Here is an 18,537-nt window from a genome sequence, read left to right on the forward strand (position 1 = left end):
AAAAAAAAAAAAAAAAAAAAAAAAAAAAAGCCAATATATATCAACTTGAATGTATGGAAAGCCTTGGAAAAAAAGCTTAAATCTGAAAAGAGTTCTTATCCTTGTTGTGTCTTCAGTGTGTCCAAATCATTGCAGTATTTCAATAAACACCAGCACTATAGTGCTCTTACAGCTTGGAAAGCTGAATCATTAGTTTTACCATTTTAAATAATTCATGAATATTAGCAGTACTTAAAGACAGCTTCTTTTCATGAGAGCATCCATTTAGACATTTGTTTCTAATAGAAATTTCATCTCAAAGTTTATTGCAAAGAATTATCTCCTTTAACTTTAACTTTATACAAACTGCATTACTTGATATTACTATCATCTCTTTGACTAACTAAAAAAGGATAGAATTCAGTTAACATTGTTAGCTACCTATTAGGTATTGGGGCCTGAAGATAAAAAATTACTAAGGTGCTGTCCCTGCCCATACAGTAATCATTTCATTCTGACGTAAATGGTTGGTGTAGAGACAGACACAGGTACAGTTGTTTTGGTTTCAAGGAGGAAGTATCCCTCAGTAGGGCTAAGTAAAGAGTGGAGGACTAGAATTTGGGAAGAGTGAACAGAATGAATCGGCATGGTGTATGTTGAAAAAATACAAAAGTTTTGTGGTTGCCAGAGCATAAAATGTAAGCAACAAAGAATGATTATAGTCTTAGGCAAGGGGCCAGATCTCAGAGGTCCTTGCCTGTCATGCTATAGGAATTGAGACTATCCAGTTGGCCCTCGGTGGCCAGGAAATGCTATTTTCAAGCACTAGCAACATTATGAAGGATTGGATTTGAGGCAGACAAGAATAAAGCTACTTTTGAAGCTTTGTATTCATTTACTTTAGAAATGATTAGAATTATGCATGTTACTTTAGTTTAGATCATTATTTTCATGCAGCTTCTAGAATATTTGTTACTTCAGAAAAACACTCCTCCCAAAAAAGCCCTTCAATATCAACATATTATACACATGCCAGTTTTAATAGCACTTAATTCCTTTTAAAGGTAGTTCATAGTATTATTAAAAGTAGAAACCTTTTAGCACAGAAAATCTATAAAATAGAGAAAAAGAACAATAAACCAGGGATTTAGCTCAGTGGCAATGTGCCAGCCTCACAAATGCAAGGTGCTGAGTTCTTTCCCGTACCAAAAAGAAGAAGGGGGGAAAAAACCCAATAACAAAACAAAACTCAAAAAGAACAATAAGAAAATGAACCTGCCTGGATTAACTCCATCCATAGTTCTCTTGATATTTCAATACAAATATCTTTGTATAACTTTTGATGTAAAAATCTTTAAAACTATTTATAAGGATGTGTTTATGTATGTATTCTAAATGGTAAAACACAAACTGACAGCACCTACAACATTTATTAATGAGATCTCCTGCACACACACAGAGATGCGTACGTACCCGGTGTGCATGAGTATTATTGCTTAGCATCCATGATGCCCTGGATTTAATCCTCTGCACCAAAGCAAATTTTTAAACGTTCCTTTTTTTTTTTTTTTTTTTTTTCCTCCAGCTATGGGAGGTTTATGGAGACCGGCGCTGTCTACGAACATTTATTGGTAATACGTCTTTTCCTTGGCTATAAATGTGTTTGGAAAGACTTTCTAAACTAAGATGACATCATAGGCAGTAATTTTACTACACTGATACAGAGAAAAATCTCTATACACTTGAACCAATCCTGAAAGAAGGAGTATGTGTCTCCAAGTGGACAAAGAGAACTAGGAAGTAAGAGCAGCAAAAGTGATAGGCGAAAGCACGCTGCTTTGGGAGAATCACATATAATGCAGAACTGCCAGAATATAGGTAAGAGACAAAAGTAGTGGAAGGGGAATAAGGGTATGGACAATCGTGTATATCATTCATAGAGTTTAGACTTTATCCTCAGGGCATTGGGGAGCCATTGAGCAGTTCTTTCAGCAAAGTAGCATGATTGGAAGTTTACAAGGATTGCATGGCAATCTGGAGAATTTCTTGATCAAGCAAGCCCAGAAGAAAAGAAGTGAATTGCACAATTATTTCGTTGTTTGGATTGGAGATCCTGAGAATCTGAACCAAAGAAACAGAGGAGGAAAGAGCTGTGAAGAGTTGAATTAATGGAATTTAGTGATGGGTGGTGAGTGATGAGAGGTAGGAATCTAGGATGCCTCCTGGGTGGCTGGAAGAGTGTGGTATCACTTACCAAGGGACAGAACTTGAAGGGATAATAAAGTTTAGACCACTGAATCTGAGCTGCCAGTGGGATGTAGACATGAACATTTCCAGTGATCAACAGCCAGATGTTGAGCTTTGAGGCAAGGTTAGGAGTTGGCAGCTGAGGCATAAATGGATGCAAATGAGAGCCAAAGGGAAGACAGCTGTGTGACAAATGAGAAAGGTTTATTGTGTTTGTCATTTCATGTGAAGGCTAGCTCCAAATTTAATTGTACTCTTTGTGGAACTCTTTGTGTAAGTCATAGTAGCTCTGTTTTTAGATTAAAGTGGGTGTCTGTTCAGCTGTGTGTTAAGATTTTAGGACCTCCACCTGAATAAATACTATCCAAGATGTCACACAGTCTAAAGGAAGACATATGGAAAGGCTATGTCCAGGGGACAAAATATCTTTGTCAGATAGAGTGGATTTGGTCCCCATCTGCCTCCAGGACAGCCGACCACTTTTCAGTGGAAAGCTGAAGTTCTCCTCCTTAGAGGACTATGGCAGTTCTGCAGCCCCCTTACTGTGGGCAGGATTGCCCTGTTGCCATGGCACACACAGGCTTACCAGAAGTCAGTGGTGATTCATGCTGCATGTGGTCGGCAGTTTGTGCCACACACATTTTGTATGTGGTTTGGTCGTGGTGGGGGAAGTAGTAAGAGGGAAACTTTCTGCTTTTGTCTCTGCATTCAAAAGAGTTGATTGGTCTGGCAAGATTGATTTCCAAGTGAAAGCATCATTAGTATCTTAAAATTAATCTACTGTCAAATGTCACTTTAACATAAAAGCTAATATTATTTTCAAACGACATAGTCTCTTGAGATTCTGAATCAGTTTCCACGAAGGTTGATTAATGTGATTACAGAAATAATTATTCCACAAGGGCTACAGTTTCCTGACCTGAAGTTTTAGGTCACTCTGTTTTCACTTCCAGCCTAGTGAACAATCTGAGTGAATCTCATCATTTCTTTCATTAGCAATAATTCATCTATTTTGTTTCTGTAAATTCTTGGCTGTTTAGTCATCACTTGTCTTACTGCACAGTAAGAGATTGACATGACAAGTTTTATTTTAAATTAGACCTTTTCTCTTGATTCTTATTGAAACATATGTCAGAATTACCTGAGGAGCTTCTTGAAGGGAGAAAAACGCCCACAATCTACAACCCACACATAATGAACTATGAAACAGTAAATTAAAAAGCCCCAGTGATCTTGACTTTAGCCTACCTTCCTTGAGCCCGGCTTTTAATGCTGTTTCTCTTTATAATATGAAGATGCAGTACTTGATCTCACTGGCATTTCTGTTGACTCCCTTTAGGTCACGGTAAAGCTGTTAGGGACATCTGTTTCAATACTGCAGGAACCCAGTTCCTCAGCGCAGCCTATGACAGGTATCTTAAACTCTGGGACACTGAGACAGGTAAGAATGCACTAGTAAGTAGTACATCTTTGTCTTCTAAGTTAGTATTTATATTTGGACAGTATGAGTGGTCTTCTGTGGCAAAACGGTACCTCCTCCAACTTCTGATTCTTAGCCCCTTGGCTATCCACTAAGGTCACAAACTGTTTATAGAATTGAAACTTGGCTATATCAGCACTTTCACAGTGAAACTTTGTCCCTACAACATAAGGGCTGATAAAGCAAACATATGTACCTAATAGAGGCACAATGTCTGATGAGCAGAAATAAACTGTTCAAATTGATTAAAATGTAGGTCTAAACTCCCATGGGCTAATTGGTTTTACATATTTGGAACTATATTGATTCCATCAGTATTTTAATGGCTAGTATAGTTTCATATTATTAGAAAAAAATCGTCCTTTTATCTTACTGAATTTTAAGGGTAATGGAAATACAGGTAACTCATGTTTACCTGGCTGGCATTAGGCTAGGCATTTGTATGCAGTGTGTCATCCGATCTTAATATATTCCCCTAAGTTATGTAGCATCATTACATTATAGATCAAGAAACTGAAGCATAAAGGCAGCTTTTCCAGGGTCACACAGCCACAGTTCAGTTCAAACCAAGGTCTCTGATGTCCAAGCCTATGTTTTCACCTCTGTAGACACTGCCCAATTCTATCTACACACTGTTATCATTTGAAGATCTTCAGAATCACTGAGGTCCGAGTCCCACCATCAGAGGTGTGGTTGGTCCAAGGTATGGACAGTGTAATTCCATATTCAGCCAAGGCTAAGAGCCCCCCTTCCACTAAAAAGCTTTTTGAAAAATCAAAATATAATATGCATAAAGTATAGAATATCTGCAAATACTCAGTAATTTTTTAATAAACATATGTACGAACTTGTTTAAATACCACAAGATCAACATCTAGAACAATTCAGTCACTCAGTATGGATTTCTTATGCCCTTTTCCAGTCTGTTCCCTGGGATCACGGTAGCTACTCTGCCGTGATGGGTTGGTCCATTTTGCCTGTCTTGGACTTCTTACAGATGAAATCATACCATATTTTCTCTTTTGCTTCTTGCTGCTTTCACTCAATATAATATCTGAGGGTCATGAGGTTTTGTACCAGTAATTTATTTTCTTTATAACTGTTTCAAGTATTCCTCTGTATGAATGAAATTATAATTACCTATTCAAAGTTTGGTGGTACAGATTAACTTTTTTTTTTGGTACTGGGGATTGAACTCTGGTCCTTGCGCTTGTGAGGAAGGCAGTAGAACCATTGACCTAAATCCCCAGCCCCATACAGATTAACTTTTGAAAAATTATTTTTAATCACTAAAAATCTATGAAAAGGAACAATGTAGTTTACAGTAAAGAGTGAGCAAGATGCTCTGCCTCAAATTTTATTAAGCAACTGACCACTAGATGTGAAGGCCACAGTCGTGGCTAAGTGGTCAAATTTGTTTTTCTTACTTAATTTGAATCTTTGTTTTTAGGACAGTGTATATCAAGATTCACAAACCGAAAAGTACCCTATTGTGTCAAATTCAATCCTGATGAAGATAAACAAAACCTTTTTGTAGCTGGGATGTCTGATAAAAAGATTGTGCAAGTAAGTCTTTTTGCACTATTTTTTATTAAGATTCCTGACCTTTATGTTATAATGGAGAGCACAGAATGTTAACTCATTTAATATTTGCTACTTTTAAGGATTGCTGATGTTCTGTTCTTGTTAGAAATATAGTCAATTCATAGTGTACTTTGCAGAAGTACATCTTCGTTGGCTTTCATAAATCTGCTCCACTTTTGTCTTTGTCTTCTCGTTTGCTGTACAGTGGGACATTCGAAGTGGAGAAATTGTGCAGGAATATGATCGACATTTGGGAGCTGTCAACACCATTGTTTTTGTCGATGAGAATAGAAGATTTGTGAGTACATCTGATGATAAGAGCTTAAGAGTTTGGGAATGGTAAGTTTCCCTCTGTAGAAAATGTGCTTTATATAAAGCAAGCAATTAAAAATGTATAGCCAAAGACAAAGCCTAATGATATGCAGCCATTTGAATATTTTTGGAGCTGTGATCCTCCCTGTGATCACCACAATTTGGAAATACAAATTAGAGCAGACCACTGTACTTGGTGTCGAGATAATCTTTTCATGGGATGTTTATTTTGAGTTGTTTTTCTTACTGTGATGATAGATACTGTATTATGGTATCGTAAATTCTTTATATTTTATTTATCTTTGCAAAATGACCAGCAAGAATTAGAAACCAAAAATATATAGACTTTATAATAAAGTAAGTTCAGATTGAGTGTAAGGTCCTGGGCTCAGAAAAAACCCAAAGAAAATACTGATGTATCTGTATTTTTAATGTTTGCTTTATGATTATTCATTACTTAAAGTTGCCCCATATCAACACACATGTACAAATGTTTTGCTTATAGAATATAATCAGAATATATTGGTTGGTTGCTTTTTCAGAGAAAAAAATCATTTTTATAAAGTCAAGAAATATTAAAGTTAGTTTCATTAAATATCAGAGATCATATTCTATAATTTAATTGAAATGAAGATGATCTTTTTGTTAAAGTGAATGTGTGGTTGGAATTCGGCTTGTGTTTATACTTGGTTATGAAGCACAGCTCAACTATAATTATAGCCTTGCAAAGACGAACGCACTTCGTACCAACCCCAGAAGATTTTATGCTTTAAGAAAAATAGGAAGCCTGGAGCCACAGCCACTTCAAACCACATCCCTTTGGGGAGCTAAGCAGGGTGTAAGCACTGCCAGGACAATTCAGATAATCAAAGATTTAATATAATTTAACTGTACTCGCTTCTACACTTACACTACCACCAAACCCTCAGATTACTCCCAACTATTAGAGTCGATAGGACTTTATATGTAGTCTTAATACATGAGATGTGGTCCAAACTACAGTGAATGTTTACATTTTTTTTTAAGTATTGTAGTAAAAGATATATTGCCATTATTTCTTCTCAAAATATTCCCCCTCTCATTGAACACACTTTTCCCATCATTCTTGACATTTCTTTTTGTTCGTTTGTTTTGGGTTTTTTGTGGTACCAGGGATTGAACTCCGGCCCTTGTGCTCGAAAGACAGGTAGAGGAACCACTGAGCTAAATCCCCGGCTCCTCTTGCCACTTTCTGAAGCAGTCCTGGAAGTCCTCTTTTGTGAGTTTGTCTATTGTGCCGTCATGGCTGCCTTATTTTCCTGAATTGATCCAAAACATGTACCTTTCCTGGCCCTTTTGACTTTGGGAAAGAGCCAGAAGTCACACAGTGCCAGATCCAGTCTAGAAAGTGGATAAGGACACAACGTAATGTTTACTTGACAGAAATTGGCATAAACATTTTGAGGCAATTCAGGACATCAAGGTAGCCATGACAGTGTAGCCAGAGACCCTCATGAAAGAGGACTTCCAGAACTGCTTCAGAAAGTGGCAAGAATGTCGGGGTAGTGTATTTAAAGTGAGGGCCATCGTGGAGGGGAGATCAGTGACAGTGTGTCTTTTACTGTAATAAATTTTTTAACTTAAACATTTACCATATATTTTTATCATGCCTTGTATCGTATCATCCTTAAGATTCATGGTTTGAGAACTACCTTATAATTAAAATCTGTCTTGCTTTGAAATGATTTCTTACAGAGAATCTGATATAAAAAATGTTTTATATAAACCACTAGATCATTTGCACAGTACTTTCTTAAACATGTATATATGTTTTGTTTTATATATGTTAGCAGTTTGTACTCAAACATACGTTGTTTCTACCTTCCGAAGATATTTCATTTACATCTTAAAATGTAGAATCATGAAAAATAAATTGGTATTTAAATTATGTACCAGTTACAGAGCTTAAGAATGCTTTTATTTTCTAAAGTAGAACATTGGTCAGCAAAATGCTTTAAAGGGGTAATGTTAGCTTTTTTACCCCTCTCTCTCTCAAATATTCATACTCCTAAAAGGTCATAATACTGTTTGGTTACAAATCATGACACCCTTTAGATTTCCGTTTAATCCTTACTGTCAGAAGTCATCACTGTCATAATCACTAATGGCATTACATTAATGAAGTCCTTTCTATATGCCAATATGTGCTGAGCATTTTTATGTGAACTCTGACTTAATGTGCCAAACAATGTTATGAGTTGTTATTCCCATTTTTATATAAAGATACTAAATAGGTTAAGTAATTTATGTAAGATTATACAGGACACAAAAGGACCAGAATTCAAACTTGGGTCAAATGATTCCAAAACTTGAGTTCTTGATAATATTGCTGGATAGTTAGGTGAATGAGAGGACTGAACAGGTAACTTGTATCTGTTTAATGAAAAAGTAATACATGTAAGGATCAGTCTTACTGCAAAGGTAAGTAGGAAGCAAAACTAGCTCAGTATCCCCAGAAATTGCTAGTGATCCTGGCAGCTTGCATAAAGGGGAGGCCCTAACCACCCCAATGTGAGAGCTGACCCCACTCAGGAAAGTTCACAGCATAGAGGCCTTCAGATGAGTGGTGTTTGCCAAACTTACATGCCCTATACCTACTTTTAACTGGCACAGTGATATGAAAAAACAAACTGAGGGAAACTTGGCTTTCTTAAGCAGACTGAGCAGTACAGACTAAGACACTTGTGTAGCTCTGAAGGAATGTTGGAAGTTACAGTAGGTACTCAGCAGCTGTGGCGTTTTAATTGGCTAAATACATGAAATGTGGATGTTTTCTCCCCAAAATCTTTGTTTTAGTAAAAATCACTAAAATGAAATTTTACACAGGTTGATTACTATTACTGTTTTTTCATTTAAAATTTTCATAGACCTTTGTTAGTTTTCTTTTATTAATTTCCAAATTGTTTCTACCTTATTATACTGGATTACAATATCTAATTAGAAAAATAGTGCTCTTTATTAAATTTAACTACTGTATACCTAGCAGCTAATTTTACTTGTAATAATGAAATCCATGCAGTAGTTTAGACTCAATTCTGTTCTAGAGCTTGTTGTACCGCGATTCCTTGAAGGAAGGGTTCATGTGAATTTGTAGTTCCATGTTTAGTACAACATTGACTAATATGAACCAACACTGTGGTTAAGAAAATGCTCTTATGTTTCAGTCTGTATTACAAAGTTATTAGCCCACTAAAAATAAATACGAGCAAGAAAGGGCCCGGGATTTAGCTCAGTGGCTCCACTGCTTGCCTTGCAAGCGCAAGGTCCCGAGTTCCATCCCCCGTACCAAAAAAAAAAAAGAGGCAAAGACCTGAAGCTTTTTTAGATCAAAGTTTTTTTTGGTTTTTTTTTTGGTAGATTTGAATCATTGTGAATGTCGGTTCTTACTGCTGTTTTAGAGCATAAAGGATTGGAGATCTGACAAATGTTATTTCCCTGGTTACATGTGAAATTATTTTCCTCTAACCAAGACCTTGGGAAGTTTTCTCATTTGTTCCTTCTTCTGGTTGGTTAGATGAATATGGACAGAGAAAATTCTTACGTGAAGCAAATAATTATAATTTCCAGTTAAAGACATTATTGAAATTTGAACTACAGCTTGAAATTAAATTGCTGCACCATAGTCCACTGTTCCTCATATTACATTTCCGACATAACTAAAAACTTTTCTAGTCTCATGAAAAGCAATAAGATCAAAATTCCTTTCAGAATTACTGTTTTTAAAATGTAGAATTTATGTACTTCAAATTTTTGTTTTTTGGGTTTGTTTTTTTTTTTTTTTTTGGTACTGGGCATTGAACTCCCGTCCTTGCACTTGCAAGACAGGCAGTGGAACCACTGAGTTAAATCCCCGGCTACTTCAAATTTTTGATGGCTCTAAATTTAAGTGACTAGTTTTGCATTTTTGTTTAATCCTTTATATTACTCACATGAGTTTTTTGTTTTAATGCTTTTTCTTCTGCACTATACATGTTTAAATACTTTACATGTAAACCAAAAATAGTAGGTACCAAGCACGTTAATCTTTTTGTCTGTGGTCGTTATTTGAAGATGGATTAGACTCGTTAGTTCACAGATCCCTGCAGTTCTGCCTGCTATCAATGGCTTTTAGCTTTCTCAGCTGCTCACAGAGTAATGTATTAAGGGTGGTCAACATGTAAAATAACATTCCCCCTAGGCTTGTTCAAATGATTGGCTTCTGCCCACCATGGTACAGTTGTTAAAGTTTTTACTAGTTTATGTGGACAAATGAAACAGATAGGCACTTCTCAGAAGAACAAATGGCCCATAAATACATGAAAAAATGTTCAGCAACTCAGGCCATTGGAGAAATACAAATTAAAACAACACCAAGTTTCCATCTTACCTCATAAAGGATGGCCATCATCAAGAAATCAAGTAACAACAAAGGCTGGTGAGGCTGTGGGGAAAAAGGAGCCCTTCTGAATTGTTGGTGGGAATGTAAACTAATTACCACTATGGAAATCAGTATGGAGATTTCCTCATAAAACTAAAGATAGAAATTCCATTTGCTGCTATTGGCCTTCTAGGTGTCTTCCCAAAAGAGTTGAAGACATCATATTATATAGCAATACATGTGTGCCTATTTATAGCAGCACAGTTCATAATAGCTAAATCTTGCAAGTGACCTACATGTCCATCAGCATATGAATGGATAAAGAAAATGTATTTACCCACAATAGAGTACTGCTCTGCCATAAAGAAAGATGAAATTGAGTCATTTAGTAAATGTACAATTGCAAGAATTGCTTTTATTTGGATACTGTTCTTTGTTTCAGAGATAATTCTTCTAAAAGTCCTTTCTAAAATTACTTGTCTTGATCTGCTGTTTTATTTTTTTAACATTTTTTATCTACCTTTATTAAATGTAGAACCTCATAAAAAATTTAAAAATTGGAAACAATACTTAACATATGTAAATGGGCAATAAAAAATGAGACATATAATAAATTTTGGGCTACAGGAATTAAACCACTTTCTAAATCTAGTCACCATTACCAGTTATTTTCAATTTTTTTCTAGTTTTAAGCTTTTGTTAAAACTCAAGGAACCCAATCTAGCCAAGGTTTCAAGACTGGATGTCTCCTCCCCTTTCAAAGCAAAAGGATAAATCTTTAGTGACATTTTGAATCTTTCCTTTCTTCAAGATTAAATGTTATATTTCTATTAAAATAAGAACTTACTATAAATTGCTCTCCTCACTAAGAAGACTGTCATTTTCTTCAAGGATCTTGGTATCATTTACCCTAAAGACCATGCCTCATGCCATGTTTTCAGTCATCCTAAGCCACTATATTTTAAATTTTAGGGATATCCCTGTGGATTTCAAGTACATAGCCGAACCCAGTATGCACTCAATGCCTGCAGTGACTTTGTCTCCAAACGGTGAGTTGGTACATAGAATGTGTTCTTAATGAGCTTCCAAGATTTGCTGTAATGTATTCATTCCCTTTTGGGAGGTCTGCCACACCACCATACTGTAGAAGGAAATCTTTTCAGTATTAGAGATAATGGCTGGTTTTCCTGTGAGGCACTTAAAAAATAAATAATGATTTACAGCTAACATTGCCTGAGCATCTAACAGTTTCATTCTGACAATCAAATGTTTGTTTTTGTTTTAATAATTCTGCTTCCAACAAATAAGATTCAATAAATCATTTAAGCTCTTTTCTTTCAAGGGGATAGGAAATTTTAGTCTGCTTCTGCATAATGAGAACACCTTAGCAATTCACTGGAAAAGATCTTCTCAAGCAAAAATAAAAAAGATAAATCCTCTTAATGCTATTTGCTATTTAACAATCCATTGCCTTTTAAGTACAAAATAACTTGTGGGGCAGACATACTGACAATACTGATGTAATTAGAGCTCTACATAGGGCATTACAGGAGAAGCTCTGTGGTTTGAGAACATCATCTTTGTAGCTGCCATGAACTCATATAGCTGCCATACATGTAAGACCATGATGAGGTAGCAAAGGAGAGCTGGATCCTCTGCCTGGGCATCTGTGCAGGCAGATGGGTGACACTTGTCACATGCCCATCATTCTTTTTCAGGGGGTAGTACTGGGCATCAAACTTGAGACTTTGTGCTTGCAAGGCAGGTGGCGGAACCACTGAGCTAGATCCCCGGCTCTTGTCCATCATTCATGAGAGCAGTAGAGCTAGATCCTACTTTGATAAGTGCTATACTCCTTACTTTGTCATTGTAATCTACCTTCATGTAATGTGTTTTCAAACCCCTATTACAAATACTGTGCCTGTCTTCAACAAAGCCATTCACCTGATCAGACAATGTTAGGGCCATTTCCTTAGTTAGTAATGTTAACAAATTACAAGTAAATACTGTGTTCTAAAGGCTTTGATGTATCCTGGATGGATAAAAGCAATGCACCCTTTCAAAAACAATTACTATAATTGTTTTAATCATATCTTTTTTTAGTTCAGTTTTGTTTTATAATCCTCTTTTCTCACCAGAGTTCATCTTTATTTCAGTTACCACAGACAGGCCTCTTTTTTTATTTCAGTCACCACAGACAGGTCTCTTTCTTTCCATAGTTCTCTTGCCTGCACTTATTACAAACTAATTTCATCTCCTAAACTTTTTTTTGTACTGGAGATCAAACTCAGGATGACCTTGCGCTTGAAGGCAGGCGCATTGCCACTAAGCTAAATCCCTAGCCCCACCTCCTAAACTTTTAACTTAGTTCTATTAACAGTGAATTTGGAATTTCTGTATTTTTTAAATAAAGAAGCTTTTCTATGAAGAATACTCTAATAATAAAATTGTAGGAATAGCATGCATTATATAAAACAACTCCTGGAAGTTACATTATTAGCAAAACTTTACAGTGGCATATTAAATGTATTTTCTAGTATTAGAAGGTAATTGGAAGCAGAAAGAATAATAATGACTGAACATATTTTAAATAAACAATTTTTAAATATTTCAGTCTTTCTCTCAAATGTCTCATTTACTGAATTTACAGGGAAATGGCTAGCATGCCAATCAATGGATAACCAAATCTTAATTTTTGGAGCACAGAACAGATTCAGACTGAATAAGAAAAAAATTTTTAAGGGCCATATGGTAGCAGGCTATGCTTGTCAAGTGGACTTTTCACCAGATATGAGGTAAGTTTAAATCTGCTGATTTATTTTCATATCCAAATTTGACATAGGATATGAATTATTGTGCAAATACTACTTCCCAAATCACTTTCACATATATAATTGTATGAAAACTGCATAATATGTCAAAATGCTAGTAAAAGTAAGAACGAGTTATAAAAATTACATTTTTGCTTTTCTTTAGATGTTTACTTTGGCCTATCTCTTTCTATTACTTAGGCCTGTGCCCTTTAATCACCTAATAAATCCCTGTCTATATGACCAGTGCCTTAGTTTCTCTTTTCTAAGAAAGCTCGGAATTCTATGATCACTATACTGCTCTGACTGAGTAGAATTAATTGCATATCACGACATTGATGGTAACAACTTTACTACAGCTTATTTATATTGAAAGCTGAAATCTACCTTTTGAATATTTCTCGGTCACACTACATTTGTGAAGCCTGTAATCTTGCTAAAAGTGGAATTCTGATTCATTCCCCTATTCTTAGTTAGTGTATAGAGGTAGAAGTAATTCAGAAATCCTTATGGCTTTGTATGTTTAGCCTGGCAACTGGGCCTTACTCTCCTACCTCTGATTCAGACATAGATATATTTTCAAAAGATATTAAAGCCAAAAAATAATTATGAAGGCAGCACAGGTCTCTACAGTAGAATGTATCTGTATTGAAATTGATTTTGTGTGCACTGTTTGACTATTCAGAGAGTGGTTGTGAGGCATTCATTGTGGCTCCTGGGATTCTAATTTTCCAATTAAAAGTAATTTTCTGAGATATGTTGCTCAATGGAAAGGTATTTTGTAGAAGTTCATATTATAGACCACTTCATGTTCTGCATTATTTTGTGTATTATGTATTCCCATTGATTTTTTTATGTTAAAATGAAGAGAAAAATCTATCACTGTTCTTCATCCACTTTATTATTTTACAGTATTTTTGAATAACTTGACTCACTTTCTGTTGGCAGCTATGTGATTTCAGGAGATGGAAATGGAAAATTAAACATTTGGGACTGGAAGACCACAAAACTCTATAGTCGATTTAAAGCTCATGATAAAGTGTGCATAGGTGCAGTGTGGCATCCTCACGAAACATCTAAAGTCATCACATGTGGCTGGGATGGTCTCATTAAATTGTGGGATTAATGAGATTGGTCCCTAAACTATCTAGGATCATTTTTGATCCAGTGTCATATTTAACTGTATTTAATTATTAAATGTGTTGGATGACGACTTGATTTATAGATAATGTTTTTCTTACATGGCTTTATGAAATTGACCCATTGTTTAAGAAAAAATTTGTAAATTTGCCTCATATAATGTCACCGGCAACTTCATTTTATTCTTTTTGGATGTTATTTATGCAACAAATAACCATTGACTTTCTGTTTGATAAGCAGTTCTTGTTGGCAAGCAGTTTGGATTTAATCCCCATGACATTACCAAAAAGATCTTTTTGGTATCAAGAAAGAATCCCTACTAGATCTGGGATCCTCCAGAAAATAATGTAATCAGTGACTCGGGAAGGCCCACATACTTATCTACCTGTTCAGTCAGGAGGGCAGTAGAGAACAAAGATGATGTAATCACATATATATTTGAAAGAAGGATAAAACCACCCACAATTAACTGTTCCCATTACACTTAGTGGGTCAAGGTCTAAACTTTCGGCTTCATGAGTTCCACTATTTTTTATGACATGTGCTGTATATTTTTATTTGCAAATCAGTAACCTTTTACTGTAACTGTCCTCTAATTATTAAATAATGTAAAATGAAAATCAGTCCGGAGTTCTCTGACCTTTTCCTGATCAATATAGACAGGACTTACATATTTAAGCAGCGAATTACATTACTTTTGGAGATGGAACTCAAGAGAATGAGCCAAGGTTTTGAATGTTGTTTTTATTCACTGGCAGTAAAGACCTGGCGACACTTGAAGAATTCAGAGTCTCCCAGGTCATTGCTTCACCCATCTTACTTCTGAAATCCTCCTCAGAGAAGACAGGGTATAAAGACGTAGTCCAAAATGCCAACTTAGAGTTTCTTTGAATTCGTGTTTTATCTTTAAAATGATTCTGCTTTTGGTTGTAAATATATGCAGAATTTTTAAGATTAGAAAAAAATTAAAATTTTTTTCCAACTCTGAAAAAATTTACACTATAAGAAGATGGCTAGGGTTCCCCTGTTTGAAAAGCAGTGGCCTTCATTTTTTAAAAATATGTTTAAAAGCTTCAGATTATGTAATCAAGATAGCCTCTTGATTAATAGAGCTAGCAGCACTTTAGTTTGCCGAGCTACTTCTCCTGTTTTATTATAAGTCTTATGAGGTGTTTGAATGTGGTTTGAAATATTTCAGTACACTGTTTACGAAAGACTGGCTCAGAGCGGCCCAGAGGGCCCACTTGGGAAGTGAAGGAATGTTGCGTGTTGAAAGCCCAGGAGCCTTAAGCTCCATGTTGCGTGCTTCCCTCACAGCAGTGCATTCTCCGTGTTTTCAGAGAATTTCCATTTTTAAAATATAATTTAAAGGCCTAGTGAGCCAGGAACAGTGAGTAGCATAGGCTTTGTTATCCAGCACTGTGGGAAGCTGAGAGAGGAGGACCACGAGTCCGAGCCAGCCTGGGTAACTTAGCAGAATTTTTAAAAGGGTTGGGACATAGCTCACTGTGAAGACTGTGGGTCAGTCCCCAGTACCACAAAAAGGGGAGAGGGGGAGCTGATAAATTAGCAGGCCCTATAGCCACATATAAATAAATTCCAAAGAAAACAAAAACAGGACATAAAAATAGAGATTTGATACACGTGTACCCAAAGAAACAAGCACACTGCCTAGCTGCTTGCCAGTCTTTGTATCCACAGCCAGGAGGAGTGTCAGCTAAGAGGAAGGAATTAAGGCCTTTCTTTAGTCCCAACCACTGGTTTTGACAAATGTGAATTATTAAAATGAGATGGGGCAAAAAATATCATACATCTTAAACTGTTCAGCACCAGTATTGTTTATGTTACAAATTATAATTTTTAAATCTGGATTTATTTTATTGTGTTTTTGACTGTTTCTAAACTAAGCAGCTGTATATAAAAGTTTTCTGTTTTCTGAAAATATCCTATTTTTGAATAAAGCGGTTTTTTTTAGAAAGTGTTGAAATGTTTATCATTTATTTCCTTTTAAGTCTTAAATATATTGAAACACCACACAACAATTTGTAGGCTTAAATGGGTCATATGGTAACAAATGTTTTAGAGGTGGGTCTGATATATTTCATATATTAATGGAATTATTCTAACTAAATGATAAAGTACAAGGCAGTACATTCAGGGCTGTTAGTGGCCTACTAAGTCATGGTTATACCCCATTCAGAATACACAAATGAGTACAGCTTTTCCCCAGCATAAAAAGTCTCAAGATCTTGTTACTGGATGTAAGTAGTTACCATCTGGTTCCTCTTCCTGACTGCAACCTTTTTTGTCACACCCAACACATATTTCCTTCCTCAAAGAATAAAAGTGATGCCTTAGTGAAAGATTCACTTGAATGAACATTTAAATATTGAAGCATAAGCTGGAAATATTTTGTGCTAAAGAGATAATTTTACAATAAAGAACAGGGAGTAACATCAAACAGTCTTTATTTCTAAGTAGAAATATATAGTGGACATCTTGAGGACTATGTTAATAAACTGCCTACAAGCAAACCCTAGCAGTGAAATATCTCTTAGATGACAGCTGTGATGATCACAACACCAGCAACTCACAGAGGCTTCTAGGTCAACATGGACTGAACCCCACCTCATATCACCTCAGGATTGTGCTGCTTACCAAGCTGTGGAATTCAGAAGAACACAGTGGATAATTGGGGTAGCGTGCTGAATTCAGGCATGGGGAAAGGAGTGAAGTGGCGTATGGGCCGCAATATCATTAGCAATCTTAAGTGGGCTCTCAATGTAAGACTTGGGGAATACTGAACGGTATCTTATCACAGATGCGTACTTTCCACATTTGACATCTCTGAGTAGGACTATGGTTTCAAACAGTGATGTGTCACAATCTAATTGGCAGCATTCATTCGTTTCTAATGGATTATAAAAGAATTGAAATACAGAATAAACCAAGTAAGTACCAAGGGAGATGAGATTAATGGAAAATTGGCTATTATAGCTGGTGCCTCAAAATTCATGTTATAAAATATTTATTTGATCAATGAGTAAAGGCATAATGAATTAACAAAAGGTAATTAAAATACGGATAGGTATATAAATGTAGGTATACACATAAAAATGTCTGACATATATATTGCTGTTTGTCAGGTAGTTTAAAAGAAACACAGCTATTTAGATAATGCTGACTTCATCCTATATTAAAACTACCTATACATGAAAGACATTCTTATGATTCTTTCCTTCAGACTGGGCCCCTATCACTTTCTCTGGGCCCACATGGAGAATTCCTTGACTCATACTTCAATCTTGGGAATATATAATATCTTTATCTTGATTTTACTTTTTCAACCATTCTTTATCGTCTATTATCCAATAAACACAATGTGACTTGAATCATTTGCACAAAAATACCAGCCTCTTATCCATGGAAATAACCTCCTGGCATCATACAAATTGTGCCTAAATTTAATATAGGAGAGAATGATCCATCTAATTTCCAAAGATATTTGTAATGCTAGAAAAAAGTTCAGTAGTAAATGGTGATGAGATATAATTTTGTAGAAAAAGTCGAATATACAAAAGCTTTTAAAGCTTATCTTCAACAAATATTTATTGAGTACCTTTACATAGCAGGTCCCATGGTAGGCACTGGGGCTGCAGACATGGCCCTTACCACACTGAGCTTACAGTCTTCTAAAAAAAAGCTTTATATGAGCAGATAGTAAGATACAGGGCGAGTGAGAATAGGGCATCTGGGGACAAAGCTGGAGCTGAAGTGAGGGCAGTTATCCCTGAGCAAATGATGTTTGATCTGACATCAATCCTCAAGAAATATTGTAATCAGATAGCTTATTTTTATTGATACATAATTATGATTTTTCATTAATGTTATAGAACCCACTTGAGGTTTTTTTTTTCTTATAAATGCCCACCCAGGAATGGTTGTTATGTGCCCCACCATGTGATGACAAGTGGGGCAGTTAGAATGGAAACTGCCCCAGTGCTGCTGCGTTGGAGGCCTGGAGGCCATCTATAGCACTGGGTACTAACCTTTAATCACCCTGTTAATCAGCTCTGCATTAACCTCTAATTGTTCTGTCAGGAAGGTCCAGGTCACTCAGGACCACAGTCACCAGCACATTGGCTCTGCAGTTAAGTCCCCAACTTAGAAAGAAGTTCCATTCCAGGAGAACATTCGTAAGTAGGATTTGTTTGTAAGTCTTTCACACCCTTGACACAAATATACAATGCAAGTTGCTTTGCACTTCCTAGCAGTTCCCTCCACATCACCACTGCTTTTCCTCTTGCTTCCAGGCATCCTGGCTCTGATGGAGTTCTGTGCCACTGTACACTATCACACTGTGCAGTAAGCACCCAGCAGCGTAACTGTGACAATGTCCAGCACACACGTGCGCTACTTCCAGGATTTGCTTGCATCTATGAATTTTTGTAATGCAAGATCCATCAGGGACTTACTGTACTAGAAGATTGTTTCTGTGGGTTTGTTTTGTTTTATATAGATCTACCTTTTTGGGGGGTACTGGGGATCAAACTCGGGTCCTTGCACTTGCAAGGCAGGCAGCAGAACCA

The 18,537-nt window shown here is 36.1% G+C and overlaps 1 protein-coding gene across 1 annotated transcript in view; it reads left to right on the plus strand.

Moving 5' to 3' along the window:
* Cdc40 (cell division cycle 40) overlaps positions 1 to 15,893 on the plus strand; it is a 44,199-nt gene extending 28,306 nt beyond the window's left edge. Inside the window, exons 9-15 of the mRNA XM_010635266.3 lie at positions 1,565 to 1,610; positions 3,566 to 3,667; positions 5,157 to 5,272; positions 5,496 to 5,629; positions 10,971 to 11,047; positions 12,649 to 12,793; positions 13,757 to 15,893. Coding sequence (XP_010633568.1) covers positions 1,565 to 1,610; positions 3,566 to 3,667; positions 5,157 to 5,272; positions 5,496 to 5,629; positions 10,971 to 11,047; positions 12,649 to 12,793; positions 13,757 to 13,934 — 798 coding nt within the window. The 3' untranslated portion in view covers positions 13,935 to 15,893. The remainder of the gene's footprint in view (positions 1 to 1,564; positions 1,611 to 3,565; positions 3,668 to 5,156; positions 5,273 to 5,495; positions 5,630 to 10,970; positions 11,048 to 12,648; positions 12,794 to 13,756) is intronic.
* The last annotated feature ends 2,644 nt before the right edge of the window (positions 15,894 to 18,537 follow it).

The sequence above is a fragment of the Fukomys damarensis genome, unplaced genomic scaffold, assembly GCF_012274545.1.
Source record: "Fukomys damarensis isolate Sample0158 unplaced genomic scaffold, DMR_v1.0_HiC HiC_scaffold_14, whole genome shotgun sequence".
NCBI classification, from domain to species: Eukaryota; Metazoa; Chordata; class Mammalia; order Rodentia; family Bathyergidae; genus Fukomys; species Fukomys damarensis.